We start from the raw sequence: 23,947 nt of genomic DNA, 5'->3' as shown, positions 1-23,947 counted from the left end.
TCTCACCCCCTCTATCCTGGTATGCATGGTCCTCTCATCCCCCCAATCCTGGTATGCATTGTCCCTTCACCCCCCAATCCTGGTATACATGGTCCCTTCACCCCCCTTTCGTGGTATGCATGGTTCCCTCACCCCCCAATACTGGTATGCATGGTCTCCTCACCCCCCCTTATATCCTGATATGTATGGTCCCCCTCACCCCTGTTAAACTACACACATAAAAAAAAAAAAAAAAAGATTTTTGTGATAAACTCACCGTAAAATCCTTTTCTCCGTGACGCTCATTGGGGGACACAGATACTGTGGGTGTATGCTTCTGCCGCTTGGAGGCTGACACTAAGTGAAAAAAAGAGGTTAGCTCCTCCTCCGCCGTATACATCCTCGCCCCCATTGCGGGCGGAAATCAGTTTGGTGCCAAAGCAGTAGGAGGACAACAAAATCAGCCTTATACAGGTACAACATGTCCAGAAAGAGACCACCCTAATATCACAAATAAATGCGTACTAAACAAAACAGACTCCAACTTGGCTATCAGGATGGGTGCTGGGTCCCCCAATGAGCGTCTCAGAGAAAAGGATTTTACGGTGAGTTTATCACAAAAATCCAGGTTTCTCCTTCGCCTCATTGGGGGACACAGATATTGTGGGACGTCCTAAAGTAGTCCCTGGGTAGGAGATTGACTCTCCGATCCAAGCTACATGCACAACTTGTTTAAAGGTGCGCCACCTCTGCTTGGAGAATCCTTCTACCCAGGCTCGCATCCGCTGAGGCCTGAGTATGGATATTATAATGCTTGGCAAATATGTGCAGGCTGGACCAGGTTGCTGCCTTGCAAACCAGTTCCGCCGAAGCCTGGTGCCAAAGCGCCCAAGAGGCGCCCACTGCCCGAGTAGAGTGCGCTCTGATCCCTGCTGGACTCGGCGTGCCTCTAATGTGGTAGGACTCCTGAATAGTCAAACAAATCCATCTGGTTATGGTCGATTTTGAGGCGAGTCCCTTCCTGCGCCCTTCGGGGAGCACGAACAGCGTGTCCGTCTGACGAAAGGGTGTCTTCCGCGACACGTACCTCTGGAGCGCTCTTACCAGGTCTAACGTGTGAAGAGCCTTTTCCACATGGTGCACCGGTGCTGGACAAAATGAAGGCAAGACAACATCCTCATTAATATGAAATGAGGACATGACTTTCAGCAGAAAAGGAGGGGCTGGTCTGAGCACCACCCTATCCTTATGGAAAGTGAGGAAAGGAGCTCAGCAGGATAGGGCCGCCAGCTTCGAAACCCGCCTGATAGAAGTTATGGCCACAAGGAACACCACCTTCCAGGAAAGGTACCTGAAAGAGACCTCCTGAAGAGGTTCAAAAGGACCTTCCTGCAGAACACTTAGGACCAGGTTAAGGTCCCAGGTGTCCATAGGCGCCCTATAGGGAGGTACCAAATGGGAGACTCCCTGGATGAAAGTCTTCACCTGCAAATTGGTAGCAATTCTACGCTAGAATAGAACAGATAAGGTCGATATTTGTCTCCCGAGGGAGCTTGGGGCTAACCCAGAGGCTAGACCTGACTGGAGAAAAGCCAAGATGTTGGGGATCGAGAATCTCAGTGGAGAGACACCCCGGTCTCGACACCAAGCAAAGAACACCTTCCTGGTGTGATGGTAAATTCGTGCTGAAGCAGGCTTCCTGGCGCTAACCATTGTAGCGACCACCTTGCTCCCAAAACCTGCCTGGGTTAGGATCAAAGATTCAACAGCCATGCCGTCAAATACAGGGCCCCCGAGTTCGGGTGGCAGATTGGCCCTTGAGAAAGTAGATCTGGGCGCCAAGGATCGGTAGACGCCAAGGGACGTCGGCGAGCAGCTACATTTGATCTGCGTACCACGCTCGACAGGGCCAGTCTGGGGCCAGCAGAATCGCCGGAACCCCCCTTCCGTCTTGATCTTTTTGATGACTCTCGGAAATCATGGCAGCGGGGAAATAGATATGGGAGGCAGAATCGGTTCCATGGCAGAATCAATGCATCCACAGCGATTGCCTGCGGGTCCCTGGCCCGAGCGACATATGTGGGCACCTTGGCTTCCAGAGTGAACGCCATCAGGTCCACATCCGGTGTTCCCCACAGTTGACAAATCAGCTGGAAGACCTTGGGATGCAGTGACCACTGTCTGGACGCAAGACCCTGCCGGCTGAGAAAGTCTGCCGCCCAATTTTCCACGCCCGGGATGTAGACTGCCGAAATCACCGAGTGGTTTGCTTCGGCCCATTGAAGCACGTGCACGTGGCATTGTCCGATTTAATTCGGACGGGGCAGCCTGCTAAGAAGTGATGAAACTGTCGCAGAGCCAGGCGAATTGCTCGTATCCCCAATAAGTTGATCGGGAGGCGGGCCTCCTGCGGAGACCATCGGCCCTGGGTCGTGTGGTGGCGAAACACCGCTCCCCAGCCGAGGAGACTGGCGTCGGTTGTCATCACCAACCAATGGTCTGGGGGGAAGGGTTTCCCCTGGGTCAGAGAGGAACTGGTCATCCACGACCCGAGTGACCGCCTGACTTGAGGGGACAATCGGCACCGCCAATCGAGCGTGAAATGATTCTTGTCCCAGGCTGACAAGAGGGCGCGCTGCAGAGGGCGAAGATGGAACTGGGTGAATGATATTGCTTTCATTGCTGCCCCCATTTTTCCTAGAATCCTCATCCCGAAACGGATGGTATGAGGGACTGTGAAAAATGAGGATGAATGAACTCATGGAGATCAACATCCAACACTGCGGAGACACCATCACATGTTTCTCAACGCAGTAATTCTAAAGCAAAGCCCCCATCCCTCTTCTACTAGGCATTGCTCCTACTGGCCAGTTTCCTACTCCACACTGATGAGGGGCAATACCCCGAAACAGCTGTCTGTGGATGGATACCATGTTTTGGCATAGGTGGTTTCCTTCATTGGAGACTGCCCTTCCTGTGGTTGTTCCTTCCCTGGGAAAGACCTGGCTATTCATTGCTTGTGTTGAGAAACATGTGATGGTGTCTCCGCGGCTTGCGTTTTGCATATTTCTAAATATTTCCCATAAGGGATGGGGGCTTTGCTCTAGAATCACTGCGTTGGAATGAGAGCGGCCCCTGCAGGCCGAAGGCTCTTGTGAGGTGGAGGTTCCCTCTAAGGCCGGCGAGCCACTGTCCCTGCCCCTATCTGGGGCCTGAAGGGACTCGATTGCCCTCGTAAGCGACGCCATGGACTGTGATAGGGCCCACTCTGGGGGGTTCAGGACCTCGGTCGTGGTCACAGGGGAGGGCTCCTGGGCGCGTTCGGACTCGCAGGCCTCGCATAATCGCTTGCTCTGCGCCCATGGAAACGCAGTCCGACAAGAGATGCATGCAGCGTAAAAAAAAGTGTGCATCTTTGCTTTTTTCGGACATGCTGTATCTGTCCGCTGCTGGGGAGGGAGCACCTTGTTTTCCCTGTAGCGTGGCCTCTCGGGCAGCACTTACCCCAGTTCTGTGCCCCCACGTGTCCTGGATGCCTCTTCACATCAAAATCGCGCGCCACAGCTGTGGGGCGGGCCTGGCAGCATATGGACCGCTCCAGGGGAGGTACTTCCAGCTCTGCGGCCTAGCCGCGCTCCGAAGCCGGGGACTAAATTTATTCACCGCCGCCCGGGCCTGAGGGGTGGGCCGCCGGAAGTGATGCGCGGCCCGTAGGTGGAACTTCCGGCCGCGGCCTAGCTCTGGCTAAAGCCGCAGCCTCAATTACCCACTGCCCGCAATGGGGGTGTGGGGGTGTGTGGACCTTCCACGGCGCCGAAAAATGGCGCTACTTACTGGTGCGGGCTACTGCTGCTGCCGCGCCCGCTGGCTAAGGGCTCCAGCCCTGGATTTTCGCTGCAGGAGCCCTCCCAGGCCATCTTCCTCTGACGACCCTCTTCGGCTCCCTGAGCTCAGGTATGTGGGGTGGGCCTCGAAAAATAGGATGGTGCAGGTACCCTAGATCCATCTAACCCCTTCAGGGGGTGAGGAGAGGGACCGATTTTATCTTTTTGACCACTCGTGGGATCAAGGCAAGAGGCGGGAACAGATAAGGAAGTTGGAACTGGGACCACGGAATTACTAGGGCATCGCATGCGACGGCTAGAGGGTCCGTGGACCTGGCTACGAAACGCGGAACTTTGTGGTTCATCCGAGATGCCATGAGATCGACGTCCGGGGTGCCCCAACGGTGGCATATCTGATTGAAGACTGGGGTGAAGGGACCATTCGTCAGACGCTAGGCATTGATGACTCAGAAAGTCGGCTGCCCAATTTTCCACCCCTGGAATGTGAACAGCGGAGATTGCCGGAACGTAACGTTCTGCCCAGCGCAGTATCCTGGCCACTTCTGACATTACTTGCTTGCTTCGCGTGCACCCCTGGTGGTTTATGTACGCCACAGCCGTGGCGTTGTCCGACTGAATACGGACCGGCTTGCCGGAGAGGAGAGGCTGCCAGTGAAGAAGGGCCAAGAAGATTGCTCTGATCTCCAGAAGAGCCTCCTGTGGATTCAAGCGTCCTTGGGCCGTTTTCTGAAGGAACACGGCTCCCCATCCTAGAAGGCTGGCATCGGTGGTGATGACTTTCCACTGAGTCGGAAGGAAGGACCTCCCATAGAGAACTGACGCTGGCATTGACCACCAAGTGAGTGATTGCCTCACTCTGAGAGGGAGGAGAATGGGACGGTCCAGGGACATCGTGGTCTTGTCCCAGGCTGAAAGCAGAGACAACTGGAGGGGGTGAAGATGAAATTGTGCAAAGGGCACTGCTTCCATGGAAGCCACCATCTTCCCCAGAACCTTCATGCAGGACTGAATGGGAGTTGGCCGTTTGAGGATTCTGATGCCCTTGGAAAGAGCCGCAAATTTTTCCCTCGGAAGAAACACCCGGGTTAGATTCGTGTCAAATTCCATGCCCAAAAAGGTCAGACGATAAGTGGGGATCAGAATGGACTTCTCCTTGTTGACTATCCATCCGAGGCGGCAAAGAGTGTCCAGGGTTATCTGAAGACTCTGAAGGCAGTCCTGACGGGACGAGCCCTTGATCAAGAGATCATCCAGATAAGGGATGATGAGGATCCCCCTGGAGCGAAGGATGGCCATGACGGTCGCCATCACCTTCGTGAAAACACAGGTAGCGGAAGCTAGGCCGAAGGGAAGAGCCGTGAACTGGTAGTGATCTTCCTGAATCACAAATCAAAGATATTTCTGATGTTGCACACAAACAGGAATGTGCAGATAGGCGTCCCGTATGTCCACAGAGCAGAGGAATTCCCCGGGCTCCATGGAGGCTATCACCGACCGAAGGGACTCCATTTTGAAATGAAGAATCTTCATGTGGCGATTGAGCAACTTAAGGTCCAGGATTAGACGAAGGGAGCCGTCTTTCTTCGGGACTTCGAAGAGATTTGAGTAGAACCCTGAAAACCGTTCGTTTGGAGGAACGGGAACAATCACTCCGGCGGAAAGGAGGGAGGAAATGGCCTGAAAAAACCCAGGAATCTGGGACCGCTGTCTCGGGGGTCCAGACAGGAAAAATCGTCTGTTCGGGGGGGGGGGGGAAGCAAATTCAATCTTGTAACCGGATGCGACGATTTCTCTGACCCAAGCGTCGTCAACAACAGACAGCCAAGCATCCACGAAAAAGGAAAGTCTGCCTCCCACCCTGGAAGAACTTCCAGGTGGGGGTGACCCGTCACTTGGAGGAAAACCTGCCGGAACTGGCGCCTGAAGACCTGGAGTATTCTCCTCTAGATCTCCAGCGGGGAGCGAGCTTGTAAGATGGTTTTTTCTGTTCCCGCTCTCTAGTGGCAGAGGGGCGATCTTGCTGGGCAGATCGGTCCGTGGAAGAGAAGGGACGAAAAGGCCTAAACGGCCGAAAACCCTTTCTATTAAAAAAACGTTTTGGTCGAGACTGGGGAAGAGAGGTGCTTTTACCACCAGTGGCATCGGAAATTATCTGATCCAGCTTGGCTACAAAGAGCCTAGAACTGTGGAATGGCAGATTAGTAAGGGACTTTTTTGAAGTGGTATCCGCATTCCATGACTTTAGCCAAAGGACTCGGCGTATAGCTACTATGTTGCTATTAACCCTTGCTACGCACCCGGCCGCGTCCAAGAAAGCGGCCAAAAGGTATTTACCGGCATGGTTAATCTGATCTGCCAGATCTGCCAACTCGTCTTGAGGAGCTGTCGCCAATATGCCCCTGCGAAGAATTTTTGCCCAAGCGGATATGACTTTCGCTACCCAGGCGGATGCGAAAATAGGACAGAGGGAGGCACCGGATGCCTCAAAAATTTACTTAGCCAGAGATTCAATCTGCCTGTCTGTAGGATCTTTAAGCGATGCCCCATCTGGAAGGGATAGAACCGTTTTAGAGGCTATCCGGGCAACTGGGGGATCCACCTCGGGAGCTTTGGTCCATTTTGCGAGCAGGTCTGCCTCAAAAGGGTACAGCACGTCTAAGTACTTGCGGCCTGAGAAACATTGCTCAGGACGCTCCCAGTGTTTGGACAAGATAGTATCGAACTCTGTGATTGGGAAAGGTTCGAGACGGAGGTCTTGCTCGTTTAAGGAGCACAGAGCATTCCTGAGGGGGAGCCTTATCTTGCTTAATTTTAAGGGTTTGAAAGATAGCCGAAATGAGACTATCGACCATGTCCCGTGTTTTAGAAACGTTGTCTGCTTCTGAACTAGATTCCGATTGAGAGTCATCGCCAGACTTGGGGTCGTCATCGGAGGAAGGGGAATGAAACCTGGCAGACTCAGAAGGACCCTGCGAGCTAGAGGACGAAGTAGACAGAGCTTGCTTCCTAGAGCTCCTGCCCTGTCTGTCTCTCCGAAGGTCGCGGTCAGGAGCGGAAGACTCACCCTGAGAGGCGGTCGGCGCACAGGTGGCAGTAGATAGCTGTGGTAATCGTTCTAAGACCTGGACCAGAGACTGAGAAACCTTAGTCAAGTCCAAGACTGACTAAGGAGTGGGGAGTGTCCTCAGCCCAGGACTCAGTGTGCTCCAGAGATGCAGACATAGTAGGAGAACTGCAGGACGGGCAGAAGGGGGACGACCGACCCGATGCCCACTTCTTTTTACAGTGCGCACAGGCGTATTGAGTAGCGGTGGGCCTGAAGCAGAGATCCCTTGAAGGGTTGGGCATAAGTAAAACTGCGCTGAGTGTCCGCAGTAGTTAGGGAAGAAACTGCAGAGGGGAGCTAATTTGAGCCTCAGAGCAGCGCCTACACAGATTCAGGCGAGCAGCAGAAGGCCGAAGTGTCCCCCAAGCAGCGCAGGAAGAGAAGTGAAGACCAGGAAATACTCGATAATGGGAGAAGGGGGCGGAGCTTAGCGGCTGAGCCGCGATTGGATAAAAGCGGTGGAGGGGCGCGGTAAAGAGGGGAGGCTGGCATATCAAAAAAGAAAGGAGCCCTGTGATGGGCTAGTAAAGGCGCTCAGAAAAACGCGCTCAGAACGGGGGAGGGAGCGCGCTGAGAGGGTTGAAACGAAAGTGAACCAAGGACACAGCAGCCCCGTACTGACATGTGCAGAAAGGAAGGAGCGCCGATATAACTGGTATTGCCCGTAAGGTACTTGCTGTGGCTGAGTAATGATCAATGTCCTGTGTCCCCTTGAAAGGTGCAGTGAGAGAGTGAGAGGCGCGCGGCTGTGAGATCGCCGCACGGCAGGCAGGGGAAAAGAGACGGGAAATTTAAACTCAGGGAGCCCAGTAAACGTTGCCTATGGTTTATCTGGAGATAATGCGGGGCTGGAGAGATCGTACAGGCACTTACCTGACATCCCTGAAGAGGATGACCACAGGGGCACACGAGGAGAAGGCAAGCCACTGGAGAGAATCCTCTGTACCCGCATCTTGCAGAAGACGGCGTAGACCTCCTGCGACCGCCATCTTCCTCTCAGCCCTGTACCGAGAGAGGGGTGAGGAGGGGGATTGGCAAGGACCAGCCACCTGTCCACAGCCCATAGCACCGGAAGGTGATAGGATAAAAGTCCTGCCTGCGGTACTGAGAGGTGCGATGTGGGTCACACCACACTGCTCGCTCAGCCGCCTGATATGGGAAATCAGGGTGATAGCTACACCCTGTTTCCCGACAGAGAACCTGAAAAATAAAAGAGAAAAGATTAAAAGGTTCGACTAAAACCCTAAAAGAAAAAAAGGAATTAAGAGCGGATGTGGGAAGATCCCGGTCCGCCTCCTACAGACACTAAGCACAAACTGAGGTGCTTGGTGCCTGTCGGTGGGTGTATACTGCGGGGAGGAGTTAATTTTCTTGTTTTTCATAGTGTCAGCCTCCTAGCAGCAGCAGCATACACCCATGGTAATCTGTGTCCCCCCCCAATAAGGCGATAAAGAAAAACATTTATACTCACCCTTCTTTCCTGTGCTCCACCGCTGTCACGTTCTGCTGGAAGCCGGGGGAGGAGTCTGGCGCCGGAGTACGCGCATGCCCATAGCGCTGTCCGGCGCCATATTGCTGAAAACACACTGCAAATGTGTATTCAATAAAATGGCGCCGGATCGAGCTATGCGCATGCGCGATTCTGGCCGCACTCCTGCCCCGGTCTCCGGCCGAAGAGAAGCGCCGCGGCAACGCTCCTCCCGGTCAGGTAAGTATGGCGCCCGAGATCACGGTATGTACGCATACCGCCATCTCCAGGGCGCCTTACACACTCCTCACCCATGGATGCCTCATTCTGTCTGGAGCCAGACTGCGCAGGCGCGTCGCGCTTGCGCAGTCAATAAAGGCTTCGGACAGAGTGACGCTTAGCCCGTTATATTATAGATTTTCTGCCTATGTCCAGGATAATTGCTTTATGAATGGACTGATGAGGATGTCCATTTTATGGAGTCATGCTTGTAACCATTGGCCAAGGAGGGAAATCAAAAGGGTTAGTTTAGGGATAGCAGTTAGTGAGCGGGGGGTGCCACAAGTTGTTGTTTGTCTGTTTGAAGAAATAATAAAAAGTTAGGGGCAGGTGGGTCTCATTCTAAAAACCAATGAGAAAATCTCCACTCCTGGATTACCTGAACAGCCAGTTTATATCACTGCTTTTGTTTTGGTTTGAAAACTGTCTGCCTCTCCCAGGTGGTGTAATGCCCTACAACTGTGAGATCTTTACCTGTGTAAATTAGGGGATTGTAGGGGTCACACAGTGCGAGTCACTGGTGAGCGGGGGGGGGGCGCCATATTGCATTTAAGATAGGGTGCCAACCTCCACAGTAACGGCCCCATCACACATACAGATGCACCAGCGATCCCGACAACGTTACGACCTTGTCAGGATCGCTGGTGCATCGCTACATGATCGCTGGTGACCTGCCAAACAGGCAGCTTCACCAGCGATCAGCACCAGCGAGGACGTTGGTCTCTAAGGTAAATATCGGGTTACGAAGCAGCGCTTGTCACTTAGTTACCCGATGTGTACCTTAGAAACCTGCGTGCTTGCGCTGGGAGCTGCCAGCATGCAGGTTTCTAAGGTACACATCGGGTAACTAAGTGACGCGCGCCGCTTAGTAACCCGATAATTACCTTAGAGATCAGCGCCTGCTTAGAGCGCTGGGAGTCTCGCTGATCGTCGGCTCCCGCTGCCACACGCAGCGATGCACGCTGGCCAGCGGGAGACCAGCGATCCAAAAATGGCCCAGGCCGATCGAACACGATCAGTGATACCCGGCGGAGGGGGGGGGGGCGGTCGCTGATCCCCGTCACACACAGCGATCTCGCTGGCGAGATCGCTGTGGCGTCGCGAGATCGCTGTGTGTGATGGGGCCTTAAGGCATGGTTGTCCTAGGGTGTCATAAGCCATAAGAATGAATAGCCAAAGCAGAGCACCACATGAAGACTCCCACCGGCCGCCCCGGAGCACGAGCATACCATTAACAGAAAACTGCAAATACAGATTAAACGACCACCACAAGTCAGATTTCATCACTAAATATCATCGTAATCAGTATAACTGCGCCGACCTGACACTGTCTGTAGGTTACCGAGCACAATCCTGCTGATAGGGGCACTTTAACCATTTTGTATGACATACAGTTGTGGCCAAAAGTATTGACACCCCTGCAATTCTGTCAGATAATACTCAGTTTCTTCCTGAAAATGATTGCAAACACAAAAGGTACCGTCACACTAAGCGATATCGCTAGCAATATCGCTATAACTTGTGACGTTATAGCGATATTGCTAGCGACATCGCTATGACTGATACTTACCTACGACCCGCTCCCCCGCTGGTTATCGCTGATCGCGAGAGAATGTCCTGGACTGTTTCTCGCCGTCAGCTTCCTGCGGCGCTTCCTGTGGAGAGACGAGCGTGGAGCCGGGCGGGAGGACGCAGGATCGCCTAGTGTGACAGGTAAGTAGCGACCCCCGTCCCCAGCGATGTCACTGGTGAGATCTGCCTGTGTGGCAGCTAACTAGCGACCACTTAGCGATGTACCAGCAATCCTGACCGCGTCATATCGCTGGTCGGGATCGCTGGTACATCGGTAAGTGTGACAGTACCTTTACAGGTGTTGGCAATAGCTAAATCATACTTGCAGCCAGTTGACATGGATTAAAGTTGACTCAACCTCTGTCCTGTGTCCTTGTGTGTACCACATTGAGCATGGAGAAAAGAAAGAAGACCAAAGAACTGTCTGAGGACTTGAGAAACCAAATTGTGAGGAAGCATGAGCAATCTCAAGGCTACAAGTCCATCTCCAAAGACCTGAATGTTCCTGTGTCTACCGTGCGCAGTGTCATCAAGAAGTTTAAAGCCCATGACACTGTGGCTAACCTCCCTAGATGTGGACGGAAAAGAAAAATTGACAAGAGATTTCAATGCAAGATTGTGCGGATGTTGGATAAAGAACCTCGACTATCCAAACAAGTTCAAGCTGCCCTGCAGTCCGAGGGTACAACAATGTCAACCCGTACTATCCGTCGGCATCTGAATGAAAAGGGACTGTATGGTAGGAGACCCAGGAAGACCCCACTTCTTACCCCGAGACATAAAAAAGCCAGGCTGGAGTCTGCCAAAACTTACCTGAAAAAGCCTAAAACGTTTTGGAAGAATCTTCTCTGGTCAGATGAGACAAAAGTAGAGCTTTTTGGGCAAAGGCATCAACATAGAGTTTACAGGAGAAAAAAAGGCATTCAAAGAAAAGAACACGGTCCCTACAGTCAAACATGGCGGAGGTTCCCTGATGTTTTGGGGTTGCTTTGCTGCCTCTGGCACTGGACTGCTTGACCGTGTGCATGGCATTATGAAGTCAGAAGACTACCAACAAATTTTGCAGCATAATGTAGGGCTGGGTCTCCCTCAGAGGTCATGGGTCTTCCAGTGCTTTGAGAGAAAGCACTGGAGACTTCTAAGGTGGCCAGCAATAAGTCCAGACCTGAATCCCATAGAACACCTGTGGAGAGATCTAAAAATGGCAGTTTGGAGAAGGCACCCTTCAAATATCAGGGATCTGGAGCAGTTTGCCAAAGAAGAATGGTCTAAAATTCCAGCAGCGCATTGTAAGAAACTCATTGATGGTTACCGGAAGCAGTTGGTCGCAGTTATTTTGGCTAAAGGTTGTGCAACCAAGTATTAGGCTGAGGGTGCCAATACTTTTGTCTAGCCCATTTTTGGAGTTTTGCGTGAAATGATCAATGTTTTGCTTTTTGCTTCATTCTCTTGTGTTTTTTCATTTAAGACAAATTAAATGAAGATAATACCAAAGAATGTGTTTGCAATCATTTTCAGGAAGAAACGGAGTATTATCTGACAGAATTGCAGGGGTGTCAATACTTTTGGCCACAACTGTATTTCTCTGTTTTAAGAGCATAAGAATTCAAAGTTTGAAAACATTTCCATTTTTTTCTTCATAAATAAACGCAAGTTATATAGAAGAAATTTCACAATACAATATGTCATGAAAAACACTCTCAGAATCGGTGGGCTACGTTGAAGAGTTCCATATGTCCCAAAGAGGTTGAAGCGCTACTCTGAAGCCGACAAGTTCACACTTTTTTTTTCTTCAGCACGTACTTCCTAGCTGCCGAGCTTCAGTGATCCTGCACTCCTCTGATACTGCGGAGGCAAAGATGCCTCTGCTCGCAGCCTCAAAGACTGCACCAGTGGCGCAACAAGTCTGAACTGTTACTGAAGCTAGACCACGCTGTTCCCCCGGAAAAAAGCCAGGAGGCCGGGGAGTAGTGGCCACTCCATCTTGACAGTTTAGACCAGCGGCCTGTCACGCTGCTGGCTAAAACTAAGCGCTTCTATAATGCTGCAATAAAAATCATTTTAATATTTGATCAGTTGTGAATTGTACATCATGTCTAGTAGGGATTTATCCATTAAAAAAAAAAAAAACTTGCCTTATACAATTCCAGGCTAACTCGTGGTTTTTATACTGAGCTACTTACTTGAATTCTTCCATAAATGTGCCGTGATGTGCCGGATTCTGCCAGAGGCTTTTAAAGATAGTGCTTATGTGGTAGCGGATGGTGAACTTATCGTAAAACTCACTGGTGGCACCCGTGTGCTCGACATCTGGGAAAGAGAAGCAGAAATGTTTACAGATAGCCCAGCCTGAGAAGAAGCAGGTCATGAGACCGAGCTTTTTTTTTTGTTAGAAAAGCATGCCAGTGCCCCCCGAAGCTATGGAGGAGCTGAGACAGAGAGAAGCAGAGAAAATCTGATTTCGCAAGTCAACATAGGGGAACTAATGGAGGGAATCGCTGTCGCAGAATCCATGAAAGAACTGTTCAAATGAACGCAAGGTCAAGGCATGCGAGGCTCACGCATCTCTCACATTCCCGGCCATTAGCTACTGAGGAGGCCACGAGATGTAGGAACCAAACATATACAACACCCAGCAACCAACAGGGACCTCCGCAAAATAATACGCCACACGTACATTAACACATAAATGTCGTGTGTTACTATAGATGGCATGTGCAGTGACATTAAAAAAATTAAAAATATACATATATACATATACACACACAGATTATATATATATATATATATATATATATATATATATATATATATATATATATATATATATATATATATATATCTATCTAACTATATCTCAGGATTTTTGGGTTGCTTACCGTAAAATCTGCTTCTCGAAGCCTTCATTGGGGGACACAGCACCCTCCCATGCTCTGAAATTCTTGTTCTTATGTTGTTTGGTGTTTACAGTTGAGTTGTCTGTTCTGTTTTCATTCTGTTTTGTTTCTTCTCCTACTGCTTTCTCACTAACTGTAGGTCTCTGTCTCCCCCAATGAAGGCTTTGAGAAACAGATTTTACGGTAAGCAACCCAAAAATCCTGTTTTCTCAGAGCCTTCATTGGGGGACACAGCACCCTCCCATGTTCTGCAACTCCTGTTCTTCTGTTGTTTGTTGGTTACAGTTGAGTTGTCTGTTGTGTTTTTACTCTATTTTGTTACTTCTCCTACTGCTTTCTCACTAACTGAGGAAACTAGTGCCGGTCGGTGGGGTGTATACTGCGGAGGAGGAGCTAACCTTTTTCTGTACATAGTGTCAGCCTCCTAGTGGCAGCAGCATACACCCATGGTTCCTGTGCCCCCATGGTTCCTGTGTCCCCCAATGAAGGCTCCGAGAAATCCTGTTTTCTCTATCGCTTCATTGGGGGACACAGACCATGGGACGTCCCAAAGCAGTCCCTGGGGAGGGAGAGGCAAACTTCCATTAGGTCTGAGGACTCACCACCGCCGCCTGCAGGATCCTTCTGCCTAGGCTGGCGTCCGCCGAAGCGTAGGTCTCTGTGTCCCCCAAGGAAACGATAGAGAAACAGATTTTACGGTAAGCAACCCAAAAATCCTGTTTTCTCTATTGCTTCATTGGGGGGACACAGGAACCATGGGACGTCGAAGCAAACTTCCATTAGGTCTGAGAACTCACCACCACCGCCTGCAAGATCCTTCTGCCTAGGCTGGTGTCCGCCGAAGCGTAGGTGTGGATCTTGTAAAATTTGGCAAACGTGTGGATTGAAGACCAGGTTGCAGCTTTGCAAAGCTGCAGCGCGGAAGCTCTGTGGCGCACCGCCCAGGAGGCGCCCACTGCCCGGGTAGAGTGAGCTCTAATCCCAGGGGGGGCACTCGATGCTTGACCCAGTAGACTTCCAAAATTGCCGATCTGATCCAGCGAGCAATAGTAGCCTTGGAGGCCGGCTGACCTTTCCACGCACCATCTGGAATGATGAAAAGTGATTCTGTCTTCCGCAAGGGAGTCGTCCTAGCCAGGTAGACCTTCATCGCCCTGACCAGGTCTAGCTTGTTCAAGGAGCGCTCAAGAGGGTGGATTGAACCCGGACAAAAGGACAGGAGAACAATATCCTCATTTAGGTGGAAAGTGGTCACCACCTTAGGAAGGAAGGCGGGGGCCGCAGGACCACCTTATCTTGGTGGAGTACCAAGAAAGGGGGGGGGGGGGGACAAGAAAGGGCCGCCAATTCTGACATGCGCCGGATGGAGGTGATGGCCACCAGAAAGGCTACTTTCCAGGAGAGAACGGACAGGGAAACTTCCCTGAGAGGTTCAAAGGGTGAACCTTGTAGAGCATCCAGGACCAGATTGAGATCCCATGGATCCACGGGTGCCGCATGAGTCACTCCCTGAAGAAAAGTCTTGACCTGCGGACGGGAGGACAACGTCTTCTGGAAAAGAATGGAAAGCGCCGAGACTTGACCCTTTAAAGAACTGAGGGCAAGGCCCGTAACTAGGCCTGGCTGGAGGAACGCCAGGATAGAAGGGAGTGAAAAGGACATGGGCGGAATGTCTATGGCCTCGCACCAAGTGAAATAGGCCTTCCACTTACGATAAATCCTGGAAGACGATGGCTTTCTAGCCCGGATCATGGTGTGAATAACCCGATCCGAAAAACCTGACCGTTTCAGAATCGCGGTCTCAACAGCCACGCCGTTAAATTGAGCGGCAGAGAATTGGGGTGGCAGACTGGACCTTGAGACAGCAGATCTGATCTGTCTGGAAGCTTCCAGGGGGCGCCCGCGAGAAGGTTGACTATGTCCGCGAACCAAGACCTTCTGGGCCAATCATCTGGAGCGATGAGGATGACTGGTACCCCCTTCCGCCTTGATTTTCTTCAACAGCTTGGGACGAAGAGGAAGGGGAGGGAACAGATAGGGGAGCTTGAACTGAGACCATGGAATGGTCAGAGCATCGGCGCCCACTGCGAGAGGATCTTGGGCCCTGGATACGAATTGTGGGACCTTCCTGTTCAGGCGAGACGCCAGCAGATCTACGTCCGGAGTCCCCCAACGACGGCAAAGCTGGTGAAAGACGTCTGGATGTAAGGACCACTCTGCCGCCGCGAGACCCTCACGGCTGAGAAAATCGGCGGCCCAGTTGTCCACACCGGGAATGTGCACCGCGGATATCGCTGGGACTGATACCTCTGCCCAGTGGAGAATCATGGACACTTCCGCTAGAGCCGAGGAATTCCGTGTCCCCCCTTGGTGGTTGACGTATGCCACTGCTGTGGCATTGTCTGTCTGAATCCAGATCGGCAGACCCCTGAGAAGCCTTTCCCAGTGAATGAGAGACAGATAAACCGCCGATATCTCGAGGACGTTGATCGGCAGAGTTGTTTCTTGAGTCGACCACCGACCCTGTACAGTCTGATTGCGAAACACTGCACCCCACCCGAGAAGGCTGGCGTCCATTGTCACAATCTTCTAGTGAATCGGAAGGAATGACCGGCCTAGTGAAATGAGAGGTGTCGTCAGCCACCAATTGAGGGACTGTTTGACCCGGGACGAGCGGCGAATTGGATGATCCAGGGAAAGGTCAGACCTGTTCCACCGAGACAGGATGGCCTGTTGAAGCGGTCTCGAGTGAAATTGAGCAAAGGGAATAGCTTCAGCCGTCGCCATCATCTTTCCCAAGACTTTCATGGCTGACTGGAAAGATGGAAGCTGGGGGCTCTGCAGCGATCGTACATCTCGCCGCAGAGAGATCATCTTCTCTTTGGGGAGAAAGACCCTCGGATTGACGTGTGTCGAACAATAAGCCTAGAAACACAAGACGTTGAGTCGGAACAAGGCAGGACTTCCTTTTGTTTACGAGCCGCCCGAATCTGGACAGGGTGTCGAGAACGATGGGAAGACTTTGGTGAGCCTGGGGAAAAGACGGAGCTTTGATTAGAATGTCGTCGAGGTACGGAAAGAGGACGAGACCACTGATCCTCAACAGGGCCATCAACGCCGCCATGATCTTTGCAAAAACTCTGGGCGTGGTGGCGAGACCGAACGGCAGGGCGACAAACTGGTAGTGGTCCTGATGAATAGCAAAACGCAGGAATTTCTGATGCCCGGGAAAGATGGGGACATGCAGATAGGCATCTTGAATGTCTATTGAGCACATGAATTCCTGCGCCTCCATGGAGGCGATTACTGAACGAAGGGACTCCATCCTGAAATGTCGCAGGCGGACCCTTTTGTTCAGTAATTTGAGATCCAGAATGAGCCGAACCGCGCCGCCTTTTTTCGGTAATACAAACAGGTTTGAATAAAACCCTGTGAATCGTTCTGTTTCGGAAGTGGGCACAATCACCCCGAAACTGAGAAGAGAGGCGATGGACGCAAAGAAACCCGGAACTAAGGCGGGGTCTTTTGGAGGTCGGGACTCGAAGAAGCGATCCCGGGGCCGAGAAACGATCTCTATCTTGTATCCAGAGGATACAACTTCCCTGACCCAAGCGTCTTCCACTGAGGCAAGCCAGACGTCTCTGAAGAAAGGGAGTCGGCCGCTCAGTTGGGAAGGCGCCTCAGAACTTTGTTGATAGTCATGCCGATGTGGACCATCCAGTTCTGGACCTGGAGGATCTGCCCTGGAAGGAGTGAGATCGCCAGGAGGGAGGGGGCCTAAAGGAGACCTTCTTCCTACCCTGGCGTGCTTGCGGTCTTTGTTGGTTGGAAAAAGGTTCTGCCGTTGCGACGCGGCGGAAAGACCGAAAGGGCCGAAACTGACGCCTTGGAGGGGGGGGTCTACGAGGCTTGGACTGAGGGAGAAGAGAACTTGTGCCCCCAGTGGCGTCTTTAATAATCTGGTCCAGCTGGGATCAGAAGAGACGCACTCCCTGAAAAGGCAGATTGGTAAGGGACTTTTTTGATGACAAATCCGCCTGCCAAGCCTTAAGCTGGAGTCACACTTAGCAACTTACCAGCGATCCCGACAACGATATCAACGTGTCAGGATCGCTGGTAAGTCGCTATGTGATCGCTGGTGAGCTGTCAAACAGACAGCTTCACCAGCGATTAGCACAGCGATGCCGAGCGCGCGGCATCGCTGTGTTCGTTAGCGCTGATGCCATGGATCCATGTAAAAAATAGAATTAAAATAAAAAATATTGTTATTCTCACCTTCCGATGTCCCGCGCAGCATTCACGCCTCTCTCCACGCTCCGGTCCCAGAAAGCCTTTGCGAGAATGACCGCGATGACGTCCGTTCTCGCGGGATCGCGTAGTCTCGCGGTCATTCTTGCAAAGGATTACTGGAACCGGGAGCATGGAGAGAGGCGGGAAGACTGCGCGGGACGCCGGAAGGTGAGCATAACAATATTTTTTTTTATTATTTTACAGCTGATCGCTGGTCTCCCGCAGCGATGCATGCTGGCCAGCGGGAGATCAGCGACGAAAAAAATGTCCAGAGGTTTCTTGCAGCGATCAGCGATACCGGCAGGGGAGCCGGTCGCTGATCGCTGTCACACACAGCGATCTCGCTGGTGAGATCGCTGTTGTCTCACAAAAGTTGTGACTCAGCAGCAATCTCGCTAGCGAGATTGCTATGTGTGACGGGGCCTTTAAGCCAAATTGTACGCCGGATTGAAACTACGTTGCTGGATGGTTGAGCTGTGCAAGATGCGGCATCTAAGGAGGCAGAGACCAAATATTCCCCTGCATGGGAGATCTGGTTGGATAGCTCGGCCAGTCGCTCCGGTTGGGCTCCATCAATAATGCCTTGGCGGAGATCCTCCGCCCAAGTAGCTATGGCCTTTGCTACCCAAGTGGAAGCAAAGACCGGACTTAGCACCATCGCAGCCGCTTCGAATGCTGACTTTGCTAAGGATTCTATGATCCAGTCGTTAGAATCCTTCAGAGACGCCACACCTGAAATCGGAAGGACCGTGTTGTTAGATAGTCTGGACACAGGAGCGTCCACAGAGGGGAAAGCCGACCAGTTGTCGGTGAGCTCTTGAGAAAATGGATACAGCACGCCGAGACGTTTCCCTCTTTGAAAGCGCCTAGTCGGATTTTCTCTTTCCCTGGTAAGGAGCTTATCAAACTCAGAGTGAGAAGCGAACACTCTGGAAGGTGCTTCTGCCCGTCTGAACGAAACATCCTGATCTGAGGGTTTCGCAGGGGAGTATGTGATCTCAAAAGTGTGGTTGAGCGCTGAAATGAGGTTCTGCAATGTAACCTTCATGTCCGCGGTATGGTCCGAATCCAGCTATAAAATTCCCTTTGGATGGCGCATCCAAGAACGCTTCGCATGACTCAGGTGAGGAGGCACGGGAAGAAGACTGCTGGGATGGACTATGTGGAGAGATGGGGAGAGGGGAGGATTCCAGCCGGAGATCCTGCCTGGGCCTTTTGCGGCTCACGCTGGCTGGTTCAGATGTAGCCTCTTGTGACCTGCTGGATCCTACAGAAGTGTCCAGGGGCAAATTATCAAGAACGGCCACTAGGGCCTGTGACACCATGGTGAGATCCGCCACAGGTTGTGATAGAGAAGAAGCCCACCCAGGAATGGGGGATTCACTGTCACGTGGAGCAATAGGGGGCTCCTGGGCGGCAGGTTCAATGGGATTGCTGCAGTCGAGACAGAGGGAGTGGACTGAACTGAGGGAAGTTTGCGTTTGCAAGAAGAACATGCAAAGTACTTGACTAAAGTGCAAGTGGAGGAAGGACAACGAGCACGATCAGGCTTAGAGTTAGACATAATGAAGGAAAGTCACTGAAGCAGTGCCGGAAGGTTGCGGGACAGGAGGCAGAGGAGGGCGTCAGTCTGCAGAGCTGTTCACGGTCCGGTGTCCTGTAGATGCTTCCAGCAAGCGATGCTGCATGGCTCGTCTGGACCTGCAGGGCCACAGATAGAGGAGACGGAGTCCGGCTGACAGGCTGAGAAAATGGAGGCAGCCTGAGAGGAGCAGGATAGAAAAGCGTGCGCTTCCTTGAGGAGACAGGGAGGAGTGGGCGGGGCTAACCGCAGTAAGGAGGCCGAAGATGGCGCCACCCGCTGCCAATAGGCAGGCTAGGAGTGGGTGGGCCGAGCGCCGCCTCAGGAACGCAGACACCGAGGGATAGAGCGGTGGGCGGGCCTAAAACGGGCAGGAGAGAAGCCCGCCTAAGGAAGAAGGTGGGGGCGTGGCCGCGACGCAGAGCAAGGCCCAAATTGAAGCCGGGGCCCGGAGTAAAAGCGGCAGCCGCCGGGAAGAGCGGGGTGGCGCTGAGACATCGCTGCACTGCCACGGCGACCACTCCCCAATGGATCCCTGCCTGAAGCCCGGCTGCAGAGATGAAATGAGAAGTGCAGCCAGGAAGGGAGGGGGGCAGGGTGAGGAAGAGGCTGCTGAGAGGAGCCGTGATACCTCGGGAGACATGCCACTCAGGGGTCCCATACTTACCCTCTACCTGTTCCTGTCTTCTGAGGGCAAAAACCTGTGGAGGAAGATGGTACCTTCATCATCTAGTGTAGAAGGATGTCCGCGTCTCTTCCAGACCGACAGGCTCTGGTGGGCGAGTGGGTGGGAGACGGGGGACGAGGACCAGTCTGGATTGCCTGACACGCATCTGTGCTAGGGGCTCTTGGTCCTGCTGTGGAGAGCTATGAGGATACGGGGTGGCAGTACACGCCGTACTCATTTGTGGGACTACAGATGTGACCATTCACTCTGTATCCATCCGGAAACCTGAAAAGAAACGACGCACACTGAGGTAGATATGGGTCTAATGAAAGGCCCGTGTCCACCTCCTACTCACACTAAGCTAAACTGAGGAAATTAGTGCCGGTCGGTGGGGTGTATACCGCGGAGGAGGAGCTAACCTTTTTCTGTACATAGTGTCAGCCTCCTAGTGGCAGCAGCATACACCCATGGTTCCTGTGCCCCCATGGTTCCTGTGCCCCCCAATGAAGCGATAGAGAAATTTTTATTCTGATATAAATCTTTTGGATTAGGAGAAGCATAAAATTCATGGGATTCCCATGCTTCGTCCTGTTGTAGTAAAAACTGTGCTGCCCCTCACTATACTGTTCCATTATACCCATCAATGAGACTGACCATGGTGAGCAGCCGTATGGTCCCCTTACCTGTGTAAAACTTCATCAGAGAGGGCACGAGAAGTTTGACTGACGAAGGGTGACCTTCGATCATCTCAAAAAATTTCTGAGTCCGATGCTGGATAGCCGGATTAGTCACAAACATAACCTCCACCAATTTGGCCACCAGGTACGGGTTTCGGATATAATTCTGGTTGCATAGCAGAACCACCAGGAACGTCGCAACATCCTGAGTACAGGACTCAAAGAGAACCTGAGGAGCATATCTGGGGAGAGAAACCAAAAAAAAAAATCAGTGAGCAAAGCCGCCCAAGCAAGATGTACAAAATCAATATAAAGAACATGAAGAGCATTGCACAAACATACAATTGAGACAAAGGTTTACTTACTGCACAATAAAAAACAAAAATTCAGCTACATCTTCTACATAAAACTCAGGCAGTGCAGCGAATGTCTTGGGAATGTCTGGGTTTAAAGGCAGCGTTACACTGGAAGAGAAAAAAAAAATAGACACATTCATTGCCAATTCAGACAAATTGAAGGATGGGGTTTTCCTAGTTTAACAATACAAATGACTGACTTGTTACTCTTTCCACTTTTGCCAAGTATATTTGGAGGGAAAGTCAAGGCAGCTGAAGGAAAACTGACCTTGGGTAAGCAGGCTCTACCATGCGTAATAAAAGTTGTATAACCATCCCGTAGAAATTGAGGCACCTTCTGAGGAAGTTTTCATCCAGTAACCCAGCATCGGCACAGGCCTTATAACGTACTAGTTTCTGCAGTAAGAACAGATCGAGGAATCTTTAACTTCAATGCATCGAAAACTAAATGAGGTTAATGCATTAGAAAACTGCACAAAGCAAAATGAGGGCAAAAAAAGAATCAAATGAAATAAAGTTAAAAAGGATCTGTCACTGCATAAATAAATTTATGAGTCTAAAGATAATTCTGAGTCTCTTCTCCGTCGAGTCGCTCTATTGCAGAGATAGTCACAATTACATTTGGAGCACAACATGTGAAATCTCAGCATGTAGCTCAAATGGGGGCTTCTTCAGAGTCTTCACCCCTCCCTCCCAGATGCTCCCAATTACAGCTCTGCAGCACCTGAGACTACTACATCAGCTGCAGAGCAGTGATTGACAGTGTCTGCGAGAGAGGGGTGAAGGCGCACACTCCCATAGAAAACTTTGAAGAAACGCCCAGTTGATTTATAAAACAGATTTCACATTCTGCACTGCAAAACAAATCTGAATATATCTGCAATGCAGCACAAAATGGTAAGGAGTAGCAGAATCACGGTAGCTCAGGGATTTTTACACGGTAATTAACAATTCTTTGGAGCAAGTGACTGCTCTTATTTAAAGTGGGTGAAACAATGAACACCGCTCTCTACAATATAATATATTCCGTAAAGATGTGAACAAACCTTGAGCTGAGTTTTACAGCGTTTTAGCATCTCTCTGTGCCTGGCAGCAAGTGGAGAATCTTTCCACTGACTTTCATTGTTCTTCAGCTCTTCCACTGTTCTAAGGTTGGTAAAAACATAAGGATCAAGACGGTATCCCTAAACTGCACACACTATATGCGACTACCGTGAACTTAATTTAGGCAGAATTGACGAAGGAGGCTTTTACACTGAAGAGCTGCTCACCGGTTCAGCTCACGAATGGCCCTTAATCGCCGGATATAACGGCGGCAGCTAGGCAGGATGGCGAGGTGATGAGCGTGCAAGGTCAGAAAGAAGCATTCTGTAGGGAACTTGGCCTCAGAAAACGAAGAAGAATCTTGATCTACACGAAAAAAAATATAAATTGATATACAATATTTATTGCAGTCACAAGTACAATGGTGAACTGTTCCATCCATTAAAAGGGTTGTCAGGAGCTGGTCATTTCCAGGTGAGCAACGCTGATGTCACATCTGTACATATCTGCCAGGATGTATAAAGGATCCGAGGCTGTGTGCAGACTTGAGGAAAACAGGATTTTTGGGTTGCTTACCGTAAAATCTGTTTCTCGGAGCCTTCATCGGGGGACACAGAGACCATGGGTGTATGCTGCTGCCACTAGGAGGCTGACACTATGCACAAAAAAGGTTAGCTCCTCCTCCACAGTGTACACCCCACCGACCGGCAGGAAATTCCTCAGTTAGTGAGAAAGCAGTAGGAGAAGTAACAGAATAGATTGAAAACAGAACAGACAACTCAACTGTAAACAACCAACCAACATAATAACAGGAGTTGTAGAACATGGGAGGGTGCTGTGTCCCCCAATGAAGGCTCCGAGAAACAGATTTTACGGTAAGCAACCCAAAAATCCTGTTTTCTCTGTCCCCTCATTGGGGGACACAGAGACCATGGGACGTCCCAAAGCAGTCCATGGGGTGGGAAAAACAAACTTCCATCAGGCCAGCGGACTCACTACCGCAGCCTGCAGGATCCTTCTACCTAGGCTGGCGTCCGCCGAAGCGTAGGTGTGGACCTTGAAGAATTTCACAAACGTGTGAACCGATGACCAGGTTGCAGCTTTGCAAAGCTGCAGCGCAGGAGGCACCCACTGCCTGGGTAGAGTGCGCTCTAATTCCCAGAGGGGCCGCTCGATGTTTGACCCGGTAGGCCTCCAAAATTGCAGATCTGACCCAGCGAGCAATAGTAGCTTTGGAGGCCGGCTGACCTTTTCGCACTCCATCTGGAATGATGAAGAGAGAGTCCGTCTTCCGCAAAGGAGTCGTCCTAGCTAGGTAGACCTTCATCACCCTGACCAAGTCCAGCTTGTTTAAGGAGCGCTCCCGAGGGTGAGTTCGACCCGGACAAAACGACGGGAGAACAATATCCTCATTCAGGTGGAAAGTGGACACCACTTTAGGAAGGAAAGAGGGTGGAGGCCGCAGAACTACCTTGTCCTGGTGGAGTACCAAGAAAGGAGAGCGGCAAGAGTGGGCTGCCAATTCCGACACACGCCGGATGGAGGTGATGGCTACTATGAAGGCTACTTTCCATGAAAGGAGAGATAGGGAAACCTTCCTGAGAGGTTGAAAGGGAGGACCTTGCAGGACCTCGAGAACCAGGTTAAGATCCCAAGGATCTACGGGCGCTCGGTACGGAGGAGCCGTATGAGCCACTCCTTGAAGGAAGGTTTTGACCTGAGGACGAGAGGCCAACGTCTTCTGGAATAAAATGGACAGCGCCGAAACTTGACCTTTTAAAGAGCTGAGGGCAAGGCCTGCATCAAGCCCTGCCTGAAGAAACGCCAGGACTGAAGGGAGCGAAAAACGCATGGGCGGAATGTCGTTGGCTTCGCACCAAGTGAAATAGGCTTTCCAAGAACGGTAATAAATTTTGGAAGACGATGGCTTTCTGGCCCGGATCATAGTATGAATAACTCGATCCGAAAAGCCTGATCGTTTCAAAACCTCGGTCTCAACAGCCACGCCGTTAAATTGAGCGGCCGAGAATTGGGGTGGCAAATCGGATCTTGAGACAGCAGATCTGCCCTGTTTGGAAGTTTCCAGGGGGCGTCTGCGAGAAGGTTGACGATGTCCGCGAACCAATCCCTTCTGGGCCAATTCGGGGCGAAGAGGATGACTGGAATTCCTTCCGCCTTGATTTTC

The 23,947-nt window shown here is 51.4% G+C and overlaps 1 protein-coding gene across 2 annotated transcripts in view; it reads right to left on the bottom strand.

The window, feature by feature from the left end:
- The window catches only part of UBE4B (ubiquitination factor E4B), a 123,574-nt gene that overhangs the window by 20,920 nt on the left and 78,707 nt on the right, over window positions 1–23,947 (bottom strand). For both annotated transcript variants that reach the window (XM_073585015.1, XM_073585014.1), the window contains 6 exons: window positions 21,990–22,128; window positions 21,765–21,864; window positions 20,987–21,114; window positions 20,728–20,826; window positions 20,369–20,604; window positions 12,433–12,559 (listed from right to left, as the gene is read on the bottom strand). In XM_073585015.1, coding sequence (XP_073441116.1) covers window positions 12,433–12,559; window positions 20,369–20,604; window positions 20,728–20,826; window positions 20,987–21,114; window positions 21,765–21,864; window positions 21,990–22,128 — 829 coding nt within the window. The remainder of the gene's footprint in view (window positions 1–12,432; window positions 12,560–20,368; window positions 20,605–20,727; window positions 20,827–20,986; window positions 21,115–21,764; window positions 21,865–21,989; window positions 22,129–23,947) is intronic.

The sequence above is a fragment of the Dendrobates tinctorius genome, unplaced genomic scaffold (genome assembly GCF_039654945.1).
Source record: "Dendrobates tinctorius isolate UK_male_01 unplaced genomic scaffold, ASM3965494v1 ptg000086l, whole genome shotgun sequence".
In the NCBI taxonomy this organism is placed as follows: Eukaryota; Metazoa; Chordata; class Amphibia; order Anura; family Dendrobatidae; genus Dendrobates; species Dendrobates tinctorius.
Note: the sequence above shows the minus strand (reverse complement) of the source record. Positions and strands in the feature narration are given on the sequence as shown.